This window comes from Mastigoproctus giganteus, chromosome 12 (genome assembly GCF_048544385.1).
Source record: "Mastigoproctus giganteus isolate SK-2022 chromosome 12, ASM4854438v1, whole genome shotgun sequence".
NCBI classification, from domain to species: domain Eukaryota; kingdom Metazoa; phylum Arthropoda; class Arachnida; order Uropygi; family Thelyphonidae; genus Mastigoproctus; species Mastigoproctus giganteus.
In genome coordinates this window covers 149,637,187-149,660,014 of record NC_143586.1, presented here as the reverse complement: position 1 = coordinate 149,660,014, position 22,828 = coordinate 149,637,187, and the positions used below count along the sequence as shown (strand labels likewise).

The following is a 22,828-nucleotide window of genomic DNA, read 5'->3' as shown; positions in this document are numbered from 1 at the left end:
TATGCTCAGTTTTATATTTCTGGATAAGTTTCTCGCTTTTCCAGCGCTCGCATATTCTGGCATAAGCGGGATGATCGTTTTTGCAATTTGGACATACTGATTGAGGAGCATTACAGTTTTCGCAATCGTGTTCGATTGAACCACACTTTGCGCAAGTAGGGGTTCCCCGGCAAGCTGTTTGGGAATGTCCATACTTCTGGCATCGGAAACACCGTAGCGGGTTTGGGACGTATGGTCTGACATTACATACCAGATATCCGGCCTTAATGGATGATGGACGGACCGGTGTGTTAAAGGTCAAGATCAGATTGCGGGTAGGGATCAGATTACCATCTTTTCTCGTGGAGATTCTCTTGACATGAATAACTCCTTGTTCTTTCAGTTCTTCTAGCATTTCTTCTTCAGTTACATCTAGTAAGTCCCAGTTTGAGATCACTCCTTTAGAGGTGTTTAGTGATCTGTGGGGTGTTACAGTTACTGGGAGACCTGCAAAGAAATTTGTTTTCAGAAGTCGCTCAGAATGTTTGGTATTAGATGTCTCAATGAGAATATCTCCTGATCTGAGTTTTTTTACGGATTTCGGAGATCCTGCTTTACTTTCCAATTCCTTTTGAATTCTAAAGGGAGAGAGTTTGCCAACTGCATTCTCACCAGTTGAATGGATGATTAGATAGGTTGGAATTGGATATGTCTCTGGCTCAGTTTTTTGGCGCTTTGCCGTTCCTGCTGTGGAACTGTCTTTCTTTTTTGATATCTGGGTTGCGTCTGGCAGCCCAGATAAGTCTGAGTTTGATTTACTCATGATATGCTCTTTTTGGCCCCGGGAGATTGTCTTTTTCTCCCAGGTTACCAGCCCCGCCACGTGGAGGCAAGAGCGGTGCCGCCTAGTGACCCAAGCGAAGAAAAGGGTTAGTAATAACTAAAAATAAAAAGAGGGATTAAAGAAAGGTGGCTTTCCTTTCTAGGTTATAGTATTTGAATATATCTATTTAATTATAATATTCAGGAGTTATCGGAATTTCGAAACTCAGGAGAAACGTATTTACAATTAAGCGTACTAGATAATCACTCTGGAAAGGCGCTGTGGTCACTAATATCGCTTGGCACTCGGGGCCGGAGAGAAGGGGAGCAGAGAGAAAGATCAATGGCAGAGAATGTACGGGTAGGCATGTGGAAGAAGGTGTTTGTTCCCACATTTAGGAGGGAAGGATCATTGTCAGTGAGCATATGCTCTATGACTCGTCCCCTTCCATTGATGTCAGCACTACCCCACAGAATGTTATATCCATTGAAATCCCCAAGAATTAAACAAGGGGAAGGCAATTGCATGATAAGATCATCAAGGTCTTTCTGGGGGATGTCAATCCCAGGTGGCAAATAAACAGAGCAGACAGTTAATAAGAACCCCACTGTAAGGCGAATTGCTACAGCTTCAATGCTAGTTGTAAGCTGCAAAGCCTGAAATGGTATCTAGTTGCCGATGAGGATTGCGACTCATCCGTGGGCAGAACCATCCACAATTCTATCCTTGCGAATGATGGTAATGTTATGCATGGTGGGGTGATCATTTGCCTTTAAATAAGTCTCCTGTTTGCAAAAGCAAACTGGTTTGTGCTTTTGCAGGAGTGCCTTGATGTCGTCAGTATTTTGCCGGAATCCACGACAATTCCACTGTAGGAATTTAGCCATTATTTGGACTTGGTGGGTCCATCAGGCGGCTTCCGAGGTGCTGTGGGCTTAAGTTTGTCAGTCTTGGATTTATTTTTCCTGGGGAAGTATGGACGCTGTCCTGTGTCCATTTCTTCCTCAGCAAAGAGTTCCAGAACTGACTCATCATGTACCTCCTTCTGCTCGACATCCATGTACTAGGGTACTAGGCGTTACTTCCCCTTTCTTATTATTTTCTTTTGCTTTTGTTACTTATTAACGGTGGGTTAAAAAGGTATGACTGAACGGGATAAGAGGCACAACTTTGTATCTTGACAGCATATTTCAATAACAGTGTTTTCCTGCGTAAGGTTAGTGGGGGCTCGTGAGCTTCTATGTAGAGACTATGTGCTGGCGACGTTCTGAACGCACCAATTGCAATTCTCAAAGCACTGTGTTGAATAGGATCAAGCCAGCGTAATGCACTCTTTCTGGCAGAATCATAGATTGGAGCACCATAATCGAGACGGGATCTGATTAATGCTTTGTACAACCGAAGCAGGGAGGTACGATCTGCACCCCACGTTCGGGCAGATAAGGCTCTGAGTATGTTTATCTTTTTCAGACAGGAAGTCCGTACATTTTTAATATGATCTAGGAAATTTAATTTGTGGTCAAGGATTAATCCTAGGAATCTGATGTTAGTAGCGATTGGGATGGAGACATTGGAAATTTGAAGTTCAGGATCCGGATGAAGTTTTCGTTGTCTGCAAAAATGGATTGCAGTTGTTTTCTGCTGAGAGAGTCGGTAGCCGTTGAGGCTGGCCCATTGTTGTATTTTATTTAGTGAAATTTGAAGCTGTCTTTCAATAGATCTCATGTTTTGGGAATGGCAGGAGATGGAAAGGTCATCTGCATATAGATAAGTCTCAATTGTGTTTGGAAGCTGTTTGGTGATAGAATCAATTCTAATAGCAAAAAGAGTGGCACTCAATACTGATCCCTGTGGAACACCTTCTTCCTTAATGAAAGTTGAAGAGAGGGCATGTTGGTATCGAACATGAAATGATCTAGTATGTAGAAAGTTCTTAATAAATACAGGAAGGTTGCCACGTAGTCCGAGAAAGTACAGATCACTAAGTATACCATGCCTCCAGGTGGTATCAAATGCCTTCTCTATGTCTATTGAAACCATTACTAGATGTTCATGTTTGACAAAAGCATTATGGATGGCAAATTCAGCCTTGACCATAAGGTCTAAGCATGACCTGTTTTGACGAAAGCCATATTGACTACGGCTCATTAGCTCTTCCGACTCGATGATCCAGATGAGTCTTCTGTGGATAATTTTCTCAAGGATTTTACTGAGGCAGCTTGAGAGAGATATGGGTCTATAGCTATATGGGTTGGATGGATCTTTTCCAGGTTTTAGGAATGCCAAAACTGTAGAGTGATGCCAAGAAACTGGAAAAACATTTTCTAAAAATATAAGATTGTAAAAGAATAGGAGGAGGCGCAAAGCTTTGTCATTAAGATGTTGTAGCATGACATAATAAATCCCATCTGGTCCAGCAGCACCATTGCGGGCTGTTCTAATGACATGTAATAGTTCAGAATATTGCAGAGGTTTATTATATAGGAGAAGGTTTGAAGTTTCAAAATTAATACCATGCTTTTCTTTAGTGTTTTTAATTCTTTGGAATGAGCTAGTATATGCTGATGTTGCTGAGATTTCTGCAAAACTATTGCCCAAAGCATTGGCTATATCTACAGGATTAGATATATCTTGCCCATTCCAGGAGAGGATTGGAGAAGGTATGGTAGGAAACTTACCAGACAGCTGTCTAATTCTTTTCCATATTATTTTGGGATCAGTATTTCTGTGAAAACTGGATGTAAAACGGGTCCAGGATTCTTTCTTTGCTTGCTTTTGTATAAAGCGTGCTTTTGCCCTTAATTTCTTATAATTAATGAGATTGACTGTGCTTGGGCACTGCCGAAACAAATTCCAGGCTTTATTTTTTGCTCTCTTTGCTGTGGTGCATTTGTCATTCCACCAGTAATTAAAATGCTTTCGGCCCGGCGGATTTGATAGTGGTATCGTGTCTTTAGCCACATTTAGAAGATGCGACGTGATGTATTCTGTCACATCATCAATATGCTGGTGGCGGATTTTTTCCTCGTCAAGGTCAATTGATGACTGAAATTTTGCCCAGTCTGCTCGGACAAATTTCCACTTTCTGCAGGGTTGAAATGAAGGAGTCTTTGCTTTCAGAAAGTTGCAAATTGGGAAATGGTCACTGCCCATGGGATCGTTTATTACATACCACTCTATGGTTGGGACTAGTACTGGTGAACAAATTGAGAGATCTATTGCTGAGGTGTGTCCTGCTGGGAGCTGTACGTGTGTCGGTGCACCTGTATTGAGTACAGTGAGATTTAGTGCCTCCAAAAAACTTTCAATTAGTCTACCTCGTCTATCCAATTTAGTAGAGCCCCATAATGGGTGGTGCCCGTTAAAGTCCCCTAATATACAGAAAGGTGGAGGTATCTGTATAAAGGGGTCTTCAAGATCTTTTAAAGAGCAAGTACAGTTTGGTGGTAGATAGATTGAGACTAGTGTTATTGTACCATGGAGAGTTATACGAACAGCAACAGCTTCTATTTCAGTTTGGAGTGGGATATGTTTTGATGGGATCTTTGAATTTACTAGTATTGCCACACCACCATGGGCAGCGTTAGCAGTATTTCGATCTCTTCGATAAATCCAATAGTTCTTTATCGAAGGAGAAATTGTGTGGTTAGGTAAGTTTCCTGTAAACAAAAGGCAACCGGAGAATATTGGTTAATTAGGTATTGAATATCAACTGTGTTGGAACGAAAGCCTCTGCAATTCCATTGTAAGATGTTGTGGTTCATTTTGGTTTAGTTGAGGATGAATCATCTGACTGTTTTTTGTTTGAAGAGGATTTTTTTCGGTCTTTTTTCGGGAAAGTAGGGCGTCCAGTATCCATCGTGTCATTTGCATGAAGTTCTAGTATTGGTTCTTCATGATCTGGGTTTACATCTACTTCCATACTACTGGCTGATGATTCAGGTTTATTCTTATCTTTAGCAGTTTTAAGTTTTTCTTTGTTATGCAGAACTGTCCGCGTCTCAATTGGGAATTTTTCTGTGTCATTTGAGACTGTCTCAGTATCATTTGGGATACTAATTGGGGTGTTGGTGGCATTACTGGTTTTCGTTTTAGAATTTTCTTTTCCTGTGGTTGATATGGTTGCTTTAACCCAATTAGCTAGCGAGACATTGGGCGGTATCGACACATCTGTTTGAATTGCAGTTGTATGAAAACGTCGGGTTCGAGAGGCATAAGATGGACTTGGCATGGTCAGCATTATTTGTCTGCGTGCCTCAGGATATGTGACTTTGTGTTCTACTTTATATTTTTGGATATTCCTACCTGTTTTCCACATTTCACATGTTTTAGAAAATGCGGGGTGATTGCCTTTGCAGTTGGGGCAGATGGGAATTGCGGCTGGACAATCTGCCTGCGTATGATCCTTTGCTCCACAAATAGGACAGATGGCGCCACCTCTGCATGCCCGCTGTGAATGGCCATATTTCTGGCATTTAAAACAGCGAAGAGGATTTGGGATGTATGGACGAATTCGGCAGTTTAAATATCCAGCTTTTACTGAGGATGGCAAATCAAGAGTACTAAAAGTTAAAATGATCGAACGAGTTGGAATGAGATTTCCATCTGTTTTTTGTCATTATTCTTTTAGCGCTGATTACCTTTTGGTTGCTAAGTTCTTGTACTAATTCATCCTCTGACACAGTAATTAAGTCCCATTTTGTGATGACACCCTTTGATGAATTTAAGGTATTGTGGGGAGTAACAGATACTGGCAACCCACCAAATGTCGTTGTCTTTAATAGCCCCTCCGAATGTTTTGTGGTGGCTGTTTCAATCAGGAGATCTCCGGATTGGAGTCTCTTTACCATTTTTGGTGATCCTGCAATAGATTCTAGATGTCTTTGAATCACGAACGGAGATAACTTACCCACAGGCTGGGTAGACAGAGAGTGCATCACCAAAAAATTGGGAATATCTGAACAGTGTGTTTCTGTTCGAAGCCTTTTGGGTTGGCTATTTTCCTTGTCTTCATTACCATATTCTGGTCTTGAGCTTGAAGGCTCTAAGGGTGGAAAATTTGTGGAATCCATGATGGCTCCTTTTGGCCCTGGGGGATTATCTTTTCCACCCAGGTTACCGGCCCCGCCACGGGGAGGCAGGAGCAGTGCCACGAGGTGACCAAGCGGCTGGGTTAGTAATTAGTATTTATAGAAAAAAACAGAAAGGTGGATTCCCTTTCTGGGCCTTTCCCTACTTCTTGTAGAGTGAAAGTGCTACTCGGATATACAAAGAAATTAAGAAAACGGTTTTTGAAACAAAAATAGAATCTGTTTGCTCAAATACTCTTTGCAGAAATCGCTTTTAGAAATGCACTACAAATCGCTTGGCCACGGAACACTTGGCACCCGGGGCCACCCATCTTGATTGACCTCGAAATTCGCCAGACCTCATTCCAATTGAACCACCTGTGGGACGTTTTGGAATGTGAATATGGCGTTTGGATACGCAACCGTAATTTGTTTTGAGACTGTGGATAGATAGCTTTACAGGCAGCCTGGCGGCAGATAGCTAAGGACGTATTCTGACATCTAGTTGAATCAGTGCTTAGGTGAATAGAGGCAGTTATACATGCCAACATGGCGCAATATATCATTAGGTAGGTGTTCGTGGCTGTTGTTGGGTTCACGACACATAGGCTGCTAGGGCCATATCCAGAATGTCCTGGAATCCAGCAGAATATCACAGTTTGGTTTGACTCATTACATGCCAGTAATTTAGAATGGATTTATGGATTACAGGGTGAGATGTGTTCGTATTACGGAGGGTTGATTCAGCCTTTTGATAACGATTTCGACAGTCCTTTAAAACTAGGAAATTTCGTGCCGCCAACACCACCGGTTGTGTTCTATTTGTTTTCCCTGCTCATGGACTATTGCACGGCATCGCAATTTCCATTGAAGTTGTTGTTGTTGTTGTTGTTGGGTTTAACGACACAAAGGCTACTTGGGCCATATTGTGTCTTCTAATAGTGAATATGAAATAATATCTATATTTTATGATATATTTGTATCCGGTTTAGGAAAGTATATAGTTCCTTTTTATTAGAATCATCTCCCAGAATCTGCAATAAATTTATTGATGACTGTGTTTTAGCAATTGATTTAAAAGTATCTAAGCGGATGTTCTGAAGGTGGGGACAGTCCACTAACAAATGGCGAATGGTCAGTTGTACTTGACATGATGTACATTGTGGAGCGCTGTCATTAGTTAATAGATAGAGATGAGTGAGATAAGTATGCCCAATCCTGAGCCTTCCTAAAATTGTTTCTTCTCGTCTGCTTTTCTGGAAGCTGGAGGGCCACAGCTTTGGTTCTGGTTTTATTTGGAATAATTTGTTTTCTGGATAACTTCTCCAGATTAATGACCAGCTATTGTAACATGCTTTATGGATGATATGTTTATAATCAGTATATGGGGATCGAAAAGTCTGCAAAAGAGTAGTATCTGGTTGTTTGGCTGCTAGATCTGCTCTTTCGTTTCCTGCTATCCCAGAATGACCTGGAATCCAACAGAATGTTACAGTTTGGTTTGACTCATTACACACAAGTAATTTAGAATGGATTTGTTTTATTACAGGGTGAGAGGAGTTGGTATTACTATTTATGGCAGAGACAGCACTGAGCGAGTCAGTGTATATTATGGCAGACGAAATTAGAAGTTGAGTAATATGCCCTAGAGCCAAGTTAATAGCATAAAGCTCAGCAGTGAAGATACTGCATTCTACAGGTAATGAGACAGAAGTGCTGAAAGATGGAAAGATCGCAGCAGCGCCTACTTGGGTCTCAGTTTTCGATCCATCTGTATAGATCTTACAGGCCTGTGAATTAAAAGCAGAGTGAGCTTCATGTAACTGTGCGATATTGAAGGGACACAAGGTGTTCTTTCCCCACTGTTGGAAATAGTCATCGTAAATTGCAGGGATATTTGTCCACGGTGGATCAGGAGGTGTTATGTCCTGATATATATTGTCGATTGCAATATTCCACGTTTGAGTTAGTTCTTTAAGTCTAAGTGCAGCAGGTCTGTTTTCATTTGGTTTACTGTTGTAAAATGAGTCCCATTCGGTGTTGTACAGACATCTCCAATTCGGGTGGTAGGGAAGACTGCGGATTTTTGCGGCATACATTAAAAGCAATGTTTTCCTCCGAAGATGTAAGGGAGGTTCGTGGGCTTCAATGTAAAGGCTCTGGACTGGGGATGTTCTGAAAGCCCCTAGAGAAACTCGAAGGGCACTGTGCTGGATGGTATTTAATCGTTCTAATGTACTCTTCCTCGCAGAGTCATACACTGGGGAACCGTAGTCCAAACGGGATCTGATGAGAGCTCTATAAATATGAATAAGCGTATGCCGATCAGCGCCCCAAGACATGGATGACACACACCGAAGGATATTCAATTTCTTCAAGCAGATGGTACGAAGATAGGCCACATGTGCTTGAAAGTTCAGTTTTCTATCTAGAATCAGGCCAAGAAAGCGGACAGTGTTAACCAGAGGAACCGACACATTTTTTATCTTTAACTCAGGATCAGGATGAAATGACCAGAGTTTGCAGAAATGAGTGGAAGTGGATTTCTGTTCAGCAAGATGGTATCCATTGCGTAAAGTCCACGATTCTATTCTGTTTAGAGTAATTTGTAACTGTCTTTCGATAGTATTCATATTTTGTGATTGGCACGATATGGTGAGGTCATCTGCATACATATATACTTCAATAGTTTTTGGAAGATCTTCCAATATATTGTTGACCCTAATTGCGAATAGGGTTGGACTCAGTATAGAACCCTGTGGGACACCCTCTTCTTGAATATGAGATGCTGATAGGAAGTTTTGATATCTGACTTGAAAGGTACGTAACTTTAAAAAGTTCTGAATAATTTGAGGGAGATAGCCTCTCAACCCTAACTGATGCATATCTGTGATAATACCATGACGCCATGTGGTGTCGAATGCTTTCTGAATATCCAGGTTGACCATAACTAAATGTTGTCTCCTGATGAAGGCGTTACGTATGTTGGATTCAATTTTGACAAGTAAATCTAGGGTGGACCTGTTTTTGCGGAAGCCATATTGGTGATCAGAAAGCAGATTTTGGGATTCAAGAATCCAGGTGAGCCTCTTATGCACCATCCTTTCGAAGGTCTTGCCCAAACAGCTTGTCAATGATATTGGTCTGTAATTTTGAACTAGAGATGTATCTTTTCCCGGTTTTGGTATTGCACAAATATAGGAATGACGCCATGAGAGAGGATATGTGTTTTCTGAGAAGATCCTATTATAAAATAGCAATAGTATGTACAGATCAGCTTCACACAGATGTTTAAGCATTCTGTAGTGAATGCCGTCTGGTCCTGCTGCACTATTTGGAGATTTACTCAAGGATTCTTTGAGTTCAGCTATAGTAAAGGGCTGGTTATATGGAAGTGGGTGATTAGTTGAAAAATTCAATTTTTTTCGTTCTTCATTAGTTTTAATTCTCTGAAAAGCAGTCACATAAGTGGTTGAGGCGGAAGTATTATAGAAATATTCTGCTAAAGCATTTGCGATGTCAGTAGGAGACGATAGGTCCTGCCCATTCCACTGAATTATTGGAGACTGTAGAGGTAGAAATTTTCCATTGAGAGCTTGTATTTTTTTCCAGATAATCCGAGTGTCAGTATTTTTGTTAATAGTTGAGGCGAACTTAATCCAGGAGTTACGTTTTGCTTTTTTCCTAATTTGTCTTGCTTTGGCTCTCAGTTTTTTGAAAGCTATAAGGTTGGCAGTAGTGGGGAATTTGCGAAATTGGTTCCAAGCACGGTTTTTTTCTACTTTCGCTATGGTGCAATCTTGATTCCACCAATGGTTTTGGTGTACCCGCTTGCTCTGGTTGGATTTTGGAATAGACATTTCAGCTGCTGATAATATATGGCTGGTAATGTGTTCGGTTACTTCATCAATATGTTGTTGCTGTACATACTGTTTGTTTAATAGGACACAAGTACAGTAGTTTTTCCAGTCTGCTTTGTGGAAATTCCAAGATATACGGGCTTTGGGGCATGATACGACCTGTGTTTGAAGTGAGCTGATGATTGGAAAATGGTCACTGTGGAATGGATCGTTCAACACCAACCATTCCATACTTGGAAAAAGAGATGCTGAACAGATAGATAAATCTATGGCAGATGTTGTGCCTGCAGGTAATTGAACATACGTTGGAGAGCCAGTGTTTAATACAGTCAGATTATGGTTATCTAGGAATGTTTCAATTAATTGGCCTCTCTTATCCATAGTGGAGGATCCCCACAATGGATGGTGACCGTTAAAATCACCGAGTAAACAGACAGGAGGTGGCAGTTGTGTTAAAAGGTTGTCAAGTTCAGTCTGGGTACAAGGATAATTAGGTGGTATATAAACAGATGCAAGGGTTAATGATATTCCCATTGCTATCCGAACTGCTACAACTTCTAGGGAGGTTACTAGTTGGAGATGTCTTGATGGTATGGTAGTTTTGACAAGAATACCTACCCCTCCACGAGAAGAGTCAGAATCCCTGTCTCGCCTAAACATAGTATAGTTTTTGAATTTGAGTGAAACTTTTGGTGATAAAAATGTTTCCTGTAAGCATACTCCTAATGCGTTTGTTTGTGTGAGTAAATCATTCAGGTCATCTATATTACTGCGTAATCCTCTGCAGTTCCATTGTAGGAATTTGTTCATTGCTTGGGTTTATTTGACGAAGATTGATCTGACTGTTTTTTCTGAGGTTTCTGCCTGCTTAGTTTTGATTTTTCATTTTTGGGAAAGGTTGGGCGTCCTGTATCCATGGTATCATTGGCATGTAATTCTAGGACTGTGTCTTCGTCCTCTGACTGAACGTCCATTTGAATGTTGCTATAGCATGATTTCATTGTCTTTTGATTTTCAACACTAACAGATTTTGTTCTTTCGGGCAAGGTTGAGATGGCATCAGTTGGGATACTGATTGGCGTGTTGCTGGTTTCATTAACTGTAGATTTTTTATTGCACGTTAGCATGGTTTTGGCCCAGGTGGCAAATGAAATGTTTGGTTCTATGGAGACATCTGTTTGAGTTGAAATTGACCGGCTGTTTTTAGAGACCGATGCGTATGATCGGCTAGGCATGGTTAACAGTATTTGCTTCCTTGCTTCAGGGTATGTGACTTTATGCTCTACCTTATATTTCTGGATTTGTTTGCCTGTTTTCCAAAGGTCACATGCTTTAGAAAAGGCAGGATGGCTTCCTTTACAGTTAGGGCAACTAGGAGTGGCAGCTGTACAGTCTCCTTGGGAATGCTCCTTAGAGCCACAAATAGGACACACAGCATCGCCTCGGCATGCCGTCTGAGAATGGCCATACTTCTGGCACTTAAAGCAGCGAATGGGATTTGGGATGTAAGGCCGAATCTTGCAGTTTAAATAACCTGCTTTAACAGAAGATGGAAGAGTCGGAGTACTAAATGTCAAAATGCCGGACCTGGTTGGTAGTAGGTTCCCATCTTTTTTGGTCATTATTCTCCGCGCATGAGTCACTTTTTGTTCCCTCAGTTCTTGTATTATCTCTTCTTCTGACACTGATAGTAAGTCCCATTCGCTGATAACGCCTCTAGAGGTGTTAAGAGTGTTATGGGGCGTAACTGACACTGGAATACTGTTAAATGATGTTAATTTTAACAGCTTCTCTGAGTGAGTTGTCTTAGAAGTTTCAATTAGAAGGTCTCCAGATTGGAGACGCTTAACCATTTTAGGAGATCCACAAACCGATTCTAAACATTTCTGTATAAGAAAAGGCGATAGTTTGCCAACAGGTTGCGTGGATAATGAGTGCATTATAAGAAATGCTGGCACGTCATTATTCTGATTTTCCGTCCTTAGTCTCTTTGGACGATTGGAGTCATGGTCAATGTCAGGAATTTCTGACCTTGAGCTCGAGGGCTCTAACAGTGGATAGTCACTTATATCCATGTCGGCTCCTTTTGGCCCTGGGGGTTTGTCTTTACCACCCAGGTTACCGGCCCCGCCACGGGGAGGCAGGAGCAGTGCCACGAGGTGACCAAGCGGCTATTAGTTGTGTTAGTAATAAAGAAAACGAAACAGAAAGGTTTCTTTCCTTTCTGGGCCTTTGCCTACTTCTTGCAGAACAAAAGAGCTACTTAAATATAAAATGAGAAAAAACGGTATTCAGAAATAAACAGAATATATACAATGGCAAAAGCTCTTTAGATAGCTCGCTTTGGAAAATGCACTGAGATCGCTTGGCCACGGAACGCTTGGCACCCGGGGCCTTCCATTGAAGTAAAGCGTGCTACAAAACTGCCAAGTCGATCTTGTTCCATTCCTGCTGGCAGACTTTCCACAAACCTTCAATAGTTCTGGGGCGGCGGTTTCTGAGAGCTCTTTTCAAAAGTCCGAATTCGCAAAAATCCATGGGTGTCGCGGCAGGTGTTAGGTAGTTAGTTAGTTAGTTAAGTTTTATTGGCGCATCAGCAACTTAGGCTATAATGCGCCAAAACTTTGTCAGCAAAATTAGTAAAACATTCAGTGACCTAATGAATTAGGTCACTAAGTCAGAGTATAAAAACAAGTATAAACTGTAAAAGACAAATATCTGTAAACGAGTAACAATAGTAAACCTTAGAATAATAAGATTTTTTTTTTTTTTTTAAATACGAGTAAAAAGGTTTACTGTTTTTAGGAAACTAAAAATAGCAGACACATGGTCATTGTCGGATAAAATCTGACTGAGTGTATACGGCTCAGTCAGATGGTTAAAAGCGGTATAACGAGCATTTCTAAAATTGGTACAGTCACATAAAATATGTTTGATGGATAAAATGGTGTCGCACTGCTCGCACATAGGAGGGTCATCAGCCCTCAGCAAAAAGGCGTGTGTTAGATGACAGTGTCCTATGCGGAGCCGAGCAAGAACAACTTCCTCTTTGCGATCCCTGCGTAAGCTGGACCGCCATGGATGGATCATAGGCTTAATTCGACATAGTTTGTTTGTAGTAATCAGTCGATGCCACGAATCTTGCCACTGAGATTGTAGGTTACTACGGATCACTTGCCTGTAGTCTGTATAGGGGACTAACAGGTCAAGATTATCCGTCAGGGCTGCCGATTTGGCTGCAGTGTCAGCCAAATCATTTCCTCTAATCCCGATGTGACTGGGAATCCAGCAGAATCGGATATCGAATCCACTTACAAAGAGGCTGTATATTATCTGCTGGATTCGGGACAGGGTTGGATGATTAGTGTGTGACATCGCTGATAAAGCCTGTAGTGCACTCATTGAGTCGGCATATATAATACTCCGTTGGTAACGGTGTTTTCTTATGTGATCTAGAGCTAACTCTATGGCATGCAGCTCTGCAGTGTAAATACTGCAGTCAAGGGGTATCTGCTCTGATACGGTATTATTTGGAAAGACAGCAGCAGATCCCACATACGATTCTGACTTCGAGCCGTCTGTGTAAACTGGCAAGAAGTCAGAATGTTCTGCACGGTGTTGTGAATAGAGCTGAAGGTAGACAGAGGCTGGAGTATTAGACTTCGTCGCAAGTTTGAGCGAGAAGTCACATGCTGGTGTTTGTGCATGCCCGGGTGGAAGGGGCTCCTTTGGTGATCGAGCGACCTTGTCTACCGAGATGTTAAGCTCATTGAGTAGCTCTTGAACACGAATGCCGAATGGGCGATTGGTGGTCCGCCGTGTGTTATAAAGATTTTCCCATCGTGGCTCGAAAACGGATGTCCACGTGGGATGGTCCGGCAGGGACTTCAGCTTGAAAGCATATTGTAGAGACAACTGCATTCGTCGAAGCGACAACGATGGTTCATTTGCTTCGACATACAGACTTTGGACAGGTGATGTTCGGAATGCACCAGTAGCGATTCGAATGGCTTGGTGATGGATGGGGTCTAGCCAACGAACGGCGCTATTTCTGGCAGATGCATACACCTGAGACCCATAATCTAATTTTGAGCGTACAAGTGCACGGTACAGACGTAGTAGAGTGCATCGGTCTGCACCCCAAGAGGTAGAAGAGAGAGAGCGGAGGATGTTAAGCCCTCTCGTACACTTCGTACGTAGCTGACGAATGTGTTGAACAAATGTCAACTTTTTGTCAAAAATGAGTCCCAGGAATTTTGCCTCTGATACGACTGGGATGGTGCTTTGTCCAAGTCGTAATTCAGGCTCAGGGTGGAGGTTACGTTTGCGACAAAAATGGACGCAAACGGTCTTCTCCGGTGAGAACCTGAAACCACTGGCCGTGGCCCAGATGTTAACACGGTCAATAGCTTGTTGCAGTTGTCTCTCAATAACCCTCATATTGCATGATTGAGAGAATATGCTGAAGTCATCGACATAGAGTGCACTGTTTACAGTTGGAGGAAGTTGTTCTGAAATAGAATTTATTTTAATGGCAAAAAGCGTAACACTTAAGACAGATCCTTGTGGTACCCCCTCCTCTTGGCAAAAAGGCCGCGAAAGGGAGGATCCTACACGAACTTGGAAATAACGGCAGGATAAAAAATTTTTAATAAAAATGGGAAGGTGGCCTCTCAGACCGAGATTGTATAGGTCTCTTAAAATACCAAATCTCCAAGTTGTGTCGTACGCTTTTTCCATGTCAAAGAACACCGACACCAAATGTTCTCTTTTTAGGAAAGCATCTCGGATAGATGTTTCCAGTCTAACTAAGTGGTCCAATGTGGACCTATTTCTTCGGAAGCCGCACTGAAAGCGGGAGAGAAGGTCATTCGACTCTAAATACCATAGGAGCCGAGCATTGACCATTCTCTCCAATATTTTGCACAGACAGCTGGTCAGAGCAATAGGACGATAGTTTTTTGGATATTTAGGATCCTTTCCTGGCTTAGCAAAAGCAAGAATAGTTGCCTTGCGCCAGGTTTCCGGAAAGTGCTCCTCGAGGAAGATTCTGTTGTACAGGAGGAGCAGACGGTCCATGGATTCTGGTGAAAGATGTTTGATCATTTCATAATGGATGTTATCTGGTCCAACAGCGGTAGCCTTGGTACGGGCGAGTGCTGTTTTCAGCTCATGGATATTAAATGGCCCATTGTATGGGTGGGATCCCTTCGATGTGAATTTAAGGGCCTGCTGTTCAGCGTTGCGCTTTAGGACCAGAAACTCTGGGGAGTAAGATGATGTTGCGGAGATTTTAGAAAAAGTTTCCCCAAGAGCATTCGCTATTGCAGTAAAGTCTGCAATAGTACATCCATTATATTCAAGGACCGATGAGGGGTGCGCTGTGTATTTTCCCTTCATTTTCCGGATTTTATCCCAGACTACCTTAGAGTTGGTAGACTGGTTAATAGATGATGTAAAACGGATCCACGATTCCTTTTGACTCTGACGACGGATGTAGCGTGCTTTGGCTCGTGCACGTTTAAAGGCTATAAGGTTGGTCGTGGTAGGATATCGGCGGAATATCCCCCACGCTTTGTTTTGAGCCTTTTTTGCTGCTGTGCATTGTGAATTCCACCAGGGTTTGGGAAATGGTGGAAACCGGGCAGATGTTTTTGGAACAGTATTCGCAGCTGCTTGGACAATATTTTCTGTGATGTACTTAACTGCATCATTGATAGGCTCTTGACTGACTGTACTAAGATCACAATTTGCCTGATGTTGGAAGGCAGTCCAGTCAGCCTGATCAAACTTCCACCGTGGTAACCTGAAGGGAAGACATGGTCTCCCACTGTGTAACAAGGTTATCACAGGGAAGTGATTACTTCCGTATGGATTCTCCTCCACTTCCCAAGTGAGTGAAGGGAGCAGAGAAGGGGAGCAGATAGAGAGATCAATGGCAGAAAAGGTACGGGTAGGCATGTGGAAAAAGGTGTTTGTTCCAGTATTTAGAAGGGAAAGGTCATTGTCATTGAGCATGCGCTCTATGACTCGTCCCCTTCCGTTGATGTTAGCACTACCCCACAGGGTGTTATGTCCATTCATATCCCCGAGAAGTAAGAAAGGGGGAGGCAACTGCGTTAGAAGATCATCAAGGTCTGCCTGGGAGATGTCAGTCCCAGGTGGCAAATAAATAGAGCATACAGTTAATAAGAATCCCACTGAAAGGCGAATTGCAACAGCCTCTATGCTGGTTGTAATTAGCAAGGGCTGCACTGGGGTATGGTTACCCACAAGGATAGCCACTCCCCCATGTACAGAGCCGTCCGCAATTCTATCCTTCCGAAAAACTGTGATGTTGCGCATGGTGGGATCATCATTTGCCTTTAGGTATGTCTCCTGCAAGCAGAAGCAAACTGGCTCGTGCTTTTGCAGGAGGGCCTTGATGTCATCTATATTTCGCCGGAATCCACGACAATTCCATTGTAGGAATTTAGCCATTATTTTGGCTTGGTGGGTCCATCAGGCGGCTTCCGAGGTGCTGAGGGCTTACTTTTATCAGTCTTGGATTTATCCTTTTTGGGGAAGAATGGGCGCTGTCCCGTGTCCATTTCCTCCTCCGCAAAGAGTTCCAAGACTGACTCTTCGGGTACCTCCTTCTGCTCGATATCCATCTTTTCTTGGGTACTAGGTGGGACGTCCCCTTTCTTATTCTTTTCTTTCATAACTACTTTTGTAATTTGTGGAGCATTAGGAGGTACCGATATAGGAGTGGCAGCTGATTGGTCCTTTTGTGCAGGTTTTTGAGAACTTAATAGATACCGCGCGATGGGAGTGAAAGACTCCTTTGGAGGAATGGTCATGTCCGTCTGAGTTCCGGCGGAACATCTCCCTGCTACCTTCTGGGCGTAGGTAGGTTTGTTGATATTCAGGGGTTTGACCGATTTCCTTGCCTCCTGGTATGATATGTTAAGCTCTGCCTTCAGCCGTTGAATCTCTTTTTCTTCCTTCCACCTCTGGCATGCTCGTGAGTAGGCCGGATGTTCGCCCTCACAGTTAATACAGGTGGGTTTTGCGGCTGAACATGCTGTTGTTTCGTGGTCCTTTGCACCGCATCGAGCGCATGCAAGGACTCCACGGCAGGCCATTTGAGAATGTCCATACTTCTGGCACTTAAAGCACCGTAAAGGGTTCGGAACGTATGGACGCACTGAACAATTGATGTATCCAGCTTTAATCTCATCAGGAGGTTTAGGAGTGTTAAAAGTCAGGATAACGCTCCTGGTTTTAACAATTTTACCATCCCTTCGCGCAGTGATTCTCTTGACGGCAATGACTCCCTGTGGTTTTAATTCGGAGCAGATTTCCTCCTCGTATACGTCGAGAAGGTCCCACTCCGAAATGACACCTCTAGATGAATTGAGTGTTCTGTGTGGTGTCACTGTTATAGGAATACCTCCGATTGATGTTGTTCGGAGTAGATGTTCGGATTGCCTGTCATTTTTAGTTTCAATTAAGAGGTCTCCAGAACGGAGCCTCTTAACTGATTTGGGAGAACCTGCTAACCCGTCTAACCCTTTCTGTATGAAGAAGGGCGACATTTTACCAATCGGTTTTTCACCGGTTGAGTGCATGATTAGGAACCTTGGGACTGGCCCTGATGGTAGTTCGGTTCGCTGCCTCTTATTAGCAATAATGCTATCTGGATCTTTGTCAATGGTTTCAGATAGGGACCGGGTTGGGGCCCCTGAAGAAGGTAGTTTATCAGGATTCATAGAGTTTTTTATATGGTTCAGTGCCCGGGCTCCCCACCCACCACGGAGCCCAAAGGGACGCCCACTACCCGGCATGCAATAAATGCGCTCGGGAGTGGGACGCCAGGGCTACCCAGACACTATACCCGCACCGCCGCCAGCCTGAATCCTGTCCCTCGGACCATGAGGGTAGGGGCGTGGCATTGTCACGGTTGACCCTCGCAGGCGAGCCTACTAGCCGATTGATCCTAGCCGGGCCTTCCAGGACCACCCGTCTTGTCGAAGCAGGGGCCAAAGTGGTGTATTGAAGCTGGGCCCCTCAACCACCAGGATCCCCCTTTCCGAATTTCCACGGGTCGCAGCGCACGGCAAACACGCCGGATTCCATTGATGTAAGCCTGGAACCTGGGCTGTGGGCGTTGGATCCCAGTGATGCTAGTCTGGAAGTCCAGTAGCGTCACTGGGAGGTCCCCTCACCACGTACAGGTGCCCACGTCGAGGGGCGCGGCAGGTGATTTAATAGGTATATCTTCAAACGGGATCGAACGAATACCTGTCGCCGCTTCCATTCTCCCTAAAATAGCGGGGGTGGAATGTAACATGTGGCTGGACGCCTTTTTGTGGTGCATCCAGACCTTTTCAGCGTCAGAACCGTACAATGTGGATATTTTGCGTTCAAACAACGGCTGTAGAACTTCAGTCTGCAAATAATACACTGGTAATTACCTGGATCTCCAGGTAATTACCAGTGTATTATTTGCAGACTTTTGCCGCACTCTTTGCCGCACTGGATTATTTGCAGACTTTTGCCGCACTGGATAATTACCTGGATCTCCAGGTAATTATCCAGTGCGGCAAAGACAACTTAGTTGATTTCAACCCTTCTAAAACTCAGTCTTGTCTTATATCTGTCAAAAAGGATTCTTCTGCTCCTATGCTTATCCTTGGTGACACTCCGATTTCTAGGCAAAATGATATATCTCTTTGGGGGATTACCCTGACTTCTAATCTCTCTTGACACAAGCACATTACAAATATTGCTTCCTCTGCATCTAAAAAACTTGGTTTTCTCTTTCGCTCTCGGTTTTACTTTTCTTCCAAACAGCTGCTCACTCTGTATAAATCGCAAATCCGCCCTACCATAGAACATTGTTCCCACATTTGGTGTGGGCCCCCAAAACCTCTCTCAGGCTTCTTGATTCCATTCAGAAGAGGGCAGTTAGCTTAATTAATGACTCATCTCTAACAGTCTCTCCACTCGCTGTCTCATAGACGCACTGTTTCTGCTGCATGCCTCTTCTACAGATACTTCCATGGGCACTGTTCTTCTGAATTGACTTCTATAATTCCCGCTCTCTTTTCAAAACAGTCAGAACACGTGCCGCCACCAGCCAACATCCGTTTACTGTCCAACTTCAGACTCACACAACCAACTTCTCATCTTCCTCATTTATTCATTCAACTGCCGTTATCTGGAACAACCTTCCTTCATACGTATTTCCTAAAAATTACAATCTACAGAATTTCAAATCGAATGTCAACAAATATCTTCTTTCGTCTTCTCGACCTCCCCAAGCAAGGTAAAATGTACTATAGGTTCTAATACCTCTCGTGTTTGGGGTTTCATAAAAAAAAACAAAAAAAAAAAAAAAAACACTGAGTTGACTTTGCCATTATTAGCGACTCTAAGCAACTGTCATTTGCCTTTAAAACAAAAACCGGCTACAACCATAAAACCTCGGCCAAAACTTTCCTTGCACTGATGCGCCTATTTTGGAAAGGCCTTGTCACCACGTAGACGTTAATAAATTGCCCGAATTTTGTTGCAATTGGAGAGGTATACCCTCACTTCGGCAAACTTTGCTACGAATTTCCACCTTTCAGCTTCCAGATATTTTTCGTAGAGTTTTCGAGTACAATCAGTCCTCGTATGGCACGATAGTTGTGTTTACAGAAACCCTCGTGCAACGCAAAATCGTGCAATATAAACAACAGGCCCTATGGGAAAAATAGGGTTAGGTGCCGACCACCCAAGATTGAACACACATTTGTAACCAAAACATTACCAAACACAATAAATAATCTTAATAAAATACGTAAGTATTTTATTACGATTATTTATTGTGTTTGGTAATCGTAATCTACGACTATTTTTGTAATCGTAATAAGATATTGCTAATGCTTTTGCTTCTATCGTAAGAAAACTTGTTTTTTGTTTGATTTTCTATCGAAACAGATGACAGCCGTTCCATCTCTTCCAATTCTTTGTGTCAATCTAATGGATTTTAATTACACTTTGAGTTGTTCTACTATGAAAGTTGTTTTTATTTTCTCTGCCTTCTTTCTAATTTTCGGCGTTGCCTCATTTAGGCCTGTAGCAGATGCAATATCACATGGTCTTTCATTTCGCTCAAAGCGTTTCCAATTTCATATTTTTTCTCTATCGACAGAGGCGGCCAAAATCATACCATCCTCCGGCCTTACCGGGAACACCTCACATTTTAATAAAGCACATTTCTTCTAAAGCAATTTCCAGTTGCGTTTCTGCTAGTGGAATCTGTTATAAACTGGTAGTAAACTCGATCTAATTGCATTTTCGATAATACCGATAGCTGTGGCTTTTTACCTTATTATGGTTGGTTGGTTGGGTTTTATTGGCGCATTAGCAACTGAGGCTATAATGCGCCGAATCCTTGTCATAAAAAAGTAAAACTTTCAGTGACCCAATAAATTAGGTCACTAAGTCAGGGTATAAAAACAAGTATAAACTGTAATAAAAGATAAATATCAGTAAACAAGTAACAATAATATGGTAGATTTTTTAAATGTGAGTAAAAATGTTTACTGATTTTAGAAAGCTAAAAATATCAGACACATCGTCATTGTCGGATAAAATCTGACTGAGTGTATACGGCTCAGTCAGTTGGTTAAAAGCGGTAAAACGAGCATTTCTAAAACTGGTACAATCACATAAAATATGTTGAACGGATAAAACGGTGTCGCATTGCTCGCACATTGGAGGGTCATCAGCCCTCAGCAAAAAGGAGTGTGTAACATGACAGTGTTCTACGCGGAGCCGAGCAAGAGCAAGTTCCTCTTTGCGATCCCTGCGTAAGCTGGACCGCCAAGGATGGATCACAGGCTTAATCCGACATAGTTTGTTTGTAGTAATCAGGCGATGCCACGAATCTTGCCACTGAGATTGTAGGTTACTACGGATCACTTGCCTGTAGTCTGTATAGGGGACTAACAGGTCAAGATTATCCGTCAGGGGTGGCGAAGAAACCTTCCATACAGGTCTATTTTGCAGAGGTTCTGCAAACGTCAGCTTATCAGGTGGAGATAGACGGAAGTCTAGGAGTCACCTTAGACATAATAATAATAATAATAATAATATCCGTTAGGGATGCCGATTTGGCTGCAGTGTCAGCCAAATCATTTCCTCTAATCCCGATGTGACTGGGGATCCAGCAGAAGCGAATATCGAATCCACTTACATAGAGGCTGTATATTATCTGCTGAATTCGGGACAGGGTTGGATGATTGGTGTGTGACATCGCTGATAAAGTCTGTAGTGCACTCATTGAATCGGCATATATAATACACCGTTGGTATCGGTGTTTTCTTATGTGATCTTGGGCTAACTCTATAGAATGCAGTTCTGCAGTGAAATGCTGCAGTCAAGGGGTATTTGCTCTGAAATGGTATCATTTGGAAAAACAGCAGCAGATCCCACATATGATTCTGCCTTCGAGCCGTCTGTATAAACTGGCAAGAAGTCAGAATGTTCTGCACGGTGTTGTGAATAGAGCTGAAGGTAGACAGAAGACGGAGTATCAGACTTCGTCGCAATCTTGAGCGAGAAGTCACATGCTGGTGTTTGTGCATGCCAGGGTGGAAGGGGCTCCTTTGGTGATCGAGCAACCTTGTCTACCGAGATGTTAAGCTCATTGAGTAGCTCTTGAACACGAATGCCGAATGGGCGATTGGCAGTGCATCGTGTGTGACTTCTCGCTCAAGATTGCGACGAAAGCATATTGTAGAGACAACTGCATTCGTCGAAGCGCCAAGGGTGGTTCATTTGCTTCGACATACAGACTTTGGACAGGTGATGTTCTGAATGCACCAGTATCAATAGGAATGGCTTGATGGGGTCAAGCCAACGAACAGCGCTATTTCTGACAGATGCATATACCTGAGACCCATAATCTAATTTTGAGCGTACAAGTGCACAGTATAGACGGAGTAAAGTGCATCTCTCTGCACCCCAAGAGGTAGAAGAGAGAGAGAGCGGAGAATGTTCAGCCCTCTCGTGCACTTGTTGTTGTTGTTGGTATGAAAATTTCACGACACAAGGGCAACTGTGGCCAATATGTGTCTGTCAGCGTCATTACGTTCATTTTAATGATTTAGGATGGATATATCAGAGTGTATTTATTATTCCTAGATGTTTAATATATATAAAGAGCTCAGTTAGGTTTGCCTTGTCACCGAGTACATGAGTGAGGGTTAGAGGTGCTTGCAAGTTTGCTAATGATTGGAAGGATGTGGCTCGAATGGCTGAATATGATGGACAATCAATCAGGATATGCCTTACTGTAAGTTGTATCTGACAGACAGAGCAGAGCGGTGGATCTTCTCTTAAAAGTAAATGTTTGTGAGTAAGGAAGGTATGTCCAATGCGCAGTCTGGTTAATATAACTTCCTCCTGTCTATTTGTACGTGAACTAGAATTCCAAAAACATAGATCTTTTTTTATTCTGCGAAGTTTATTGCATGATTGGTCCCTCCAAAGTTGTTTCCAGATGGAAATATATTTGGTACGAAATACATCCCTATAATCTGTAAATTGTACAAACTGAAAGTTATCTTGTACATCAAGATCTGGATTTTTTGCGGCTTGGTCTGCATGATTATTTCCTAGAATTCCAGCATGGCTGGGAATCCAACAGATAGACACTTGTTTTCTTGCTTTATGAAAAACTCCGAGTTGTTTTTTGATATGCTGAATCAAGGAATTTGAGGAATGTTTGCTGTTCTGCAAAGCTGCTACTGCACTAAGGGAGTCAGTATAGATTAGAGCAGGTAGAAGTTGATGCTGGGTAATATCATCCAGTGCTAGTTTAATAGCATATAATTCTGCTGTGAAAATACTGCAAACATGAGGCAAGGAGACAGATATAATATATTCCGGTAAAACTACTGCGGCACCTACTGAGTTGTTCGATTTTGAACCATCTGTGTAAATCTGATGACTGTTTCTATTTTCAAAACTGTGCAGTGCATGAAGCTTCTGTATAACGATTGGAGAGATCTCTTTTTTATTCCTGTTTGTAAGGTGTGATATGGATAAAGGCACAGTCG

The 22,828-nt window shown here is 42.6% G+C and overlaps 1 protein-coding gene across 1 annotated transcript in view; it reads right to left on the bottom strand.

The window, feature by feature from the left end:
• The window catches only part of LOC150077504 (uncharacterized), a 127,125-nt gene that overhangs the window by 59,601 nt on the left and 44,696 nt on the right, over positions 1–22,828 (bottom strand). The window contains exon 3 of the mRNA XM_090385926.1: positions 8,553–9,188. Within this exon, the coding sequence (XP_090242052.1) occupies positions 8,553–9,188 (636 nt within the window). The remainder of the gene's footprint in view (positions 1–8,552; positions 9,189–22,828) is intronic.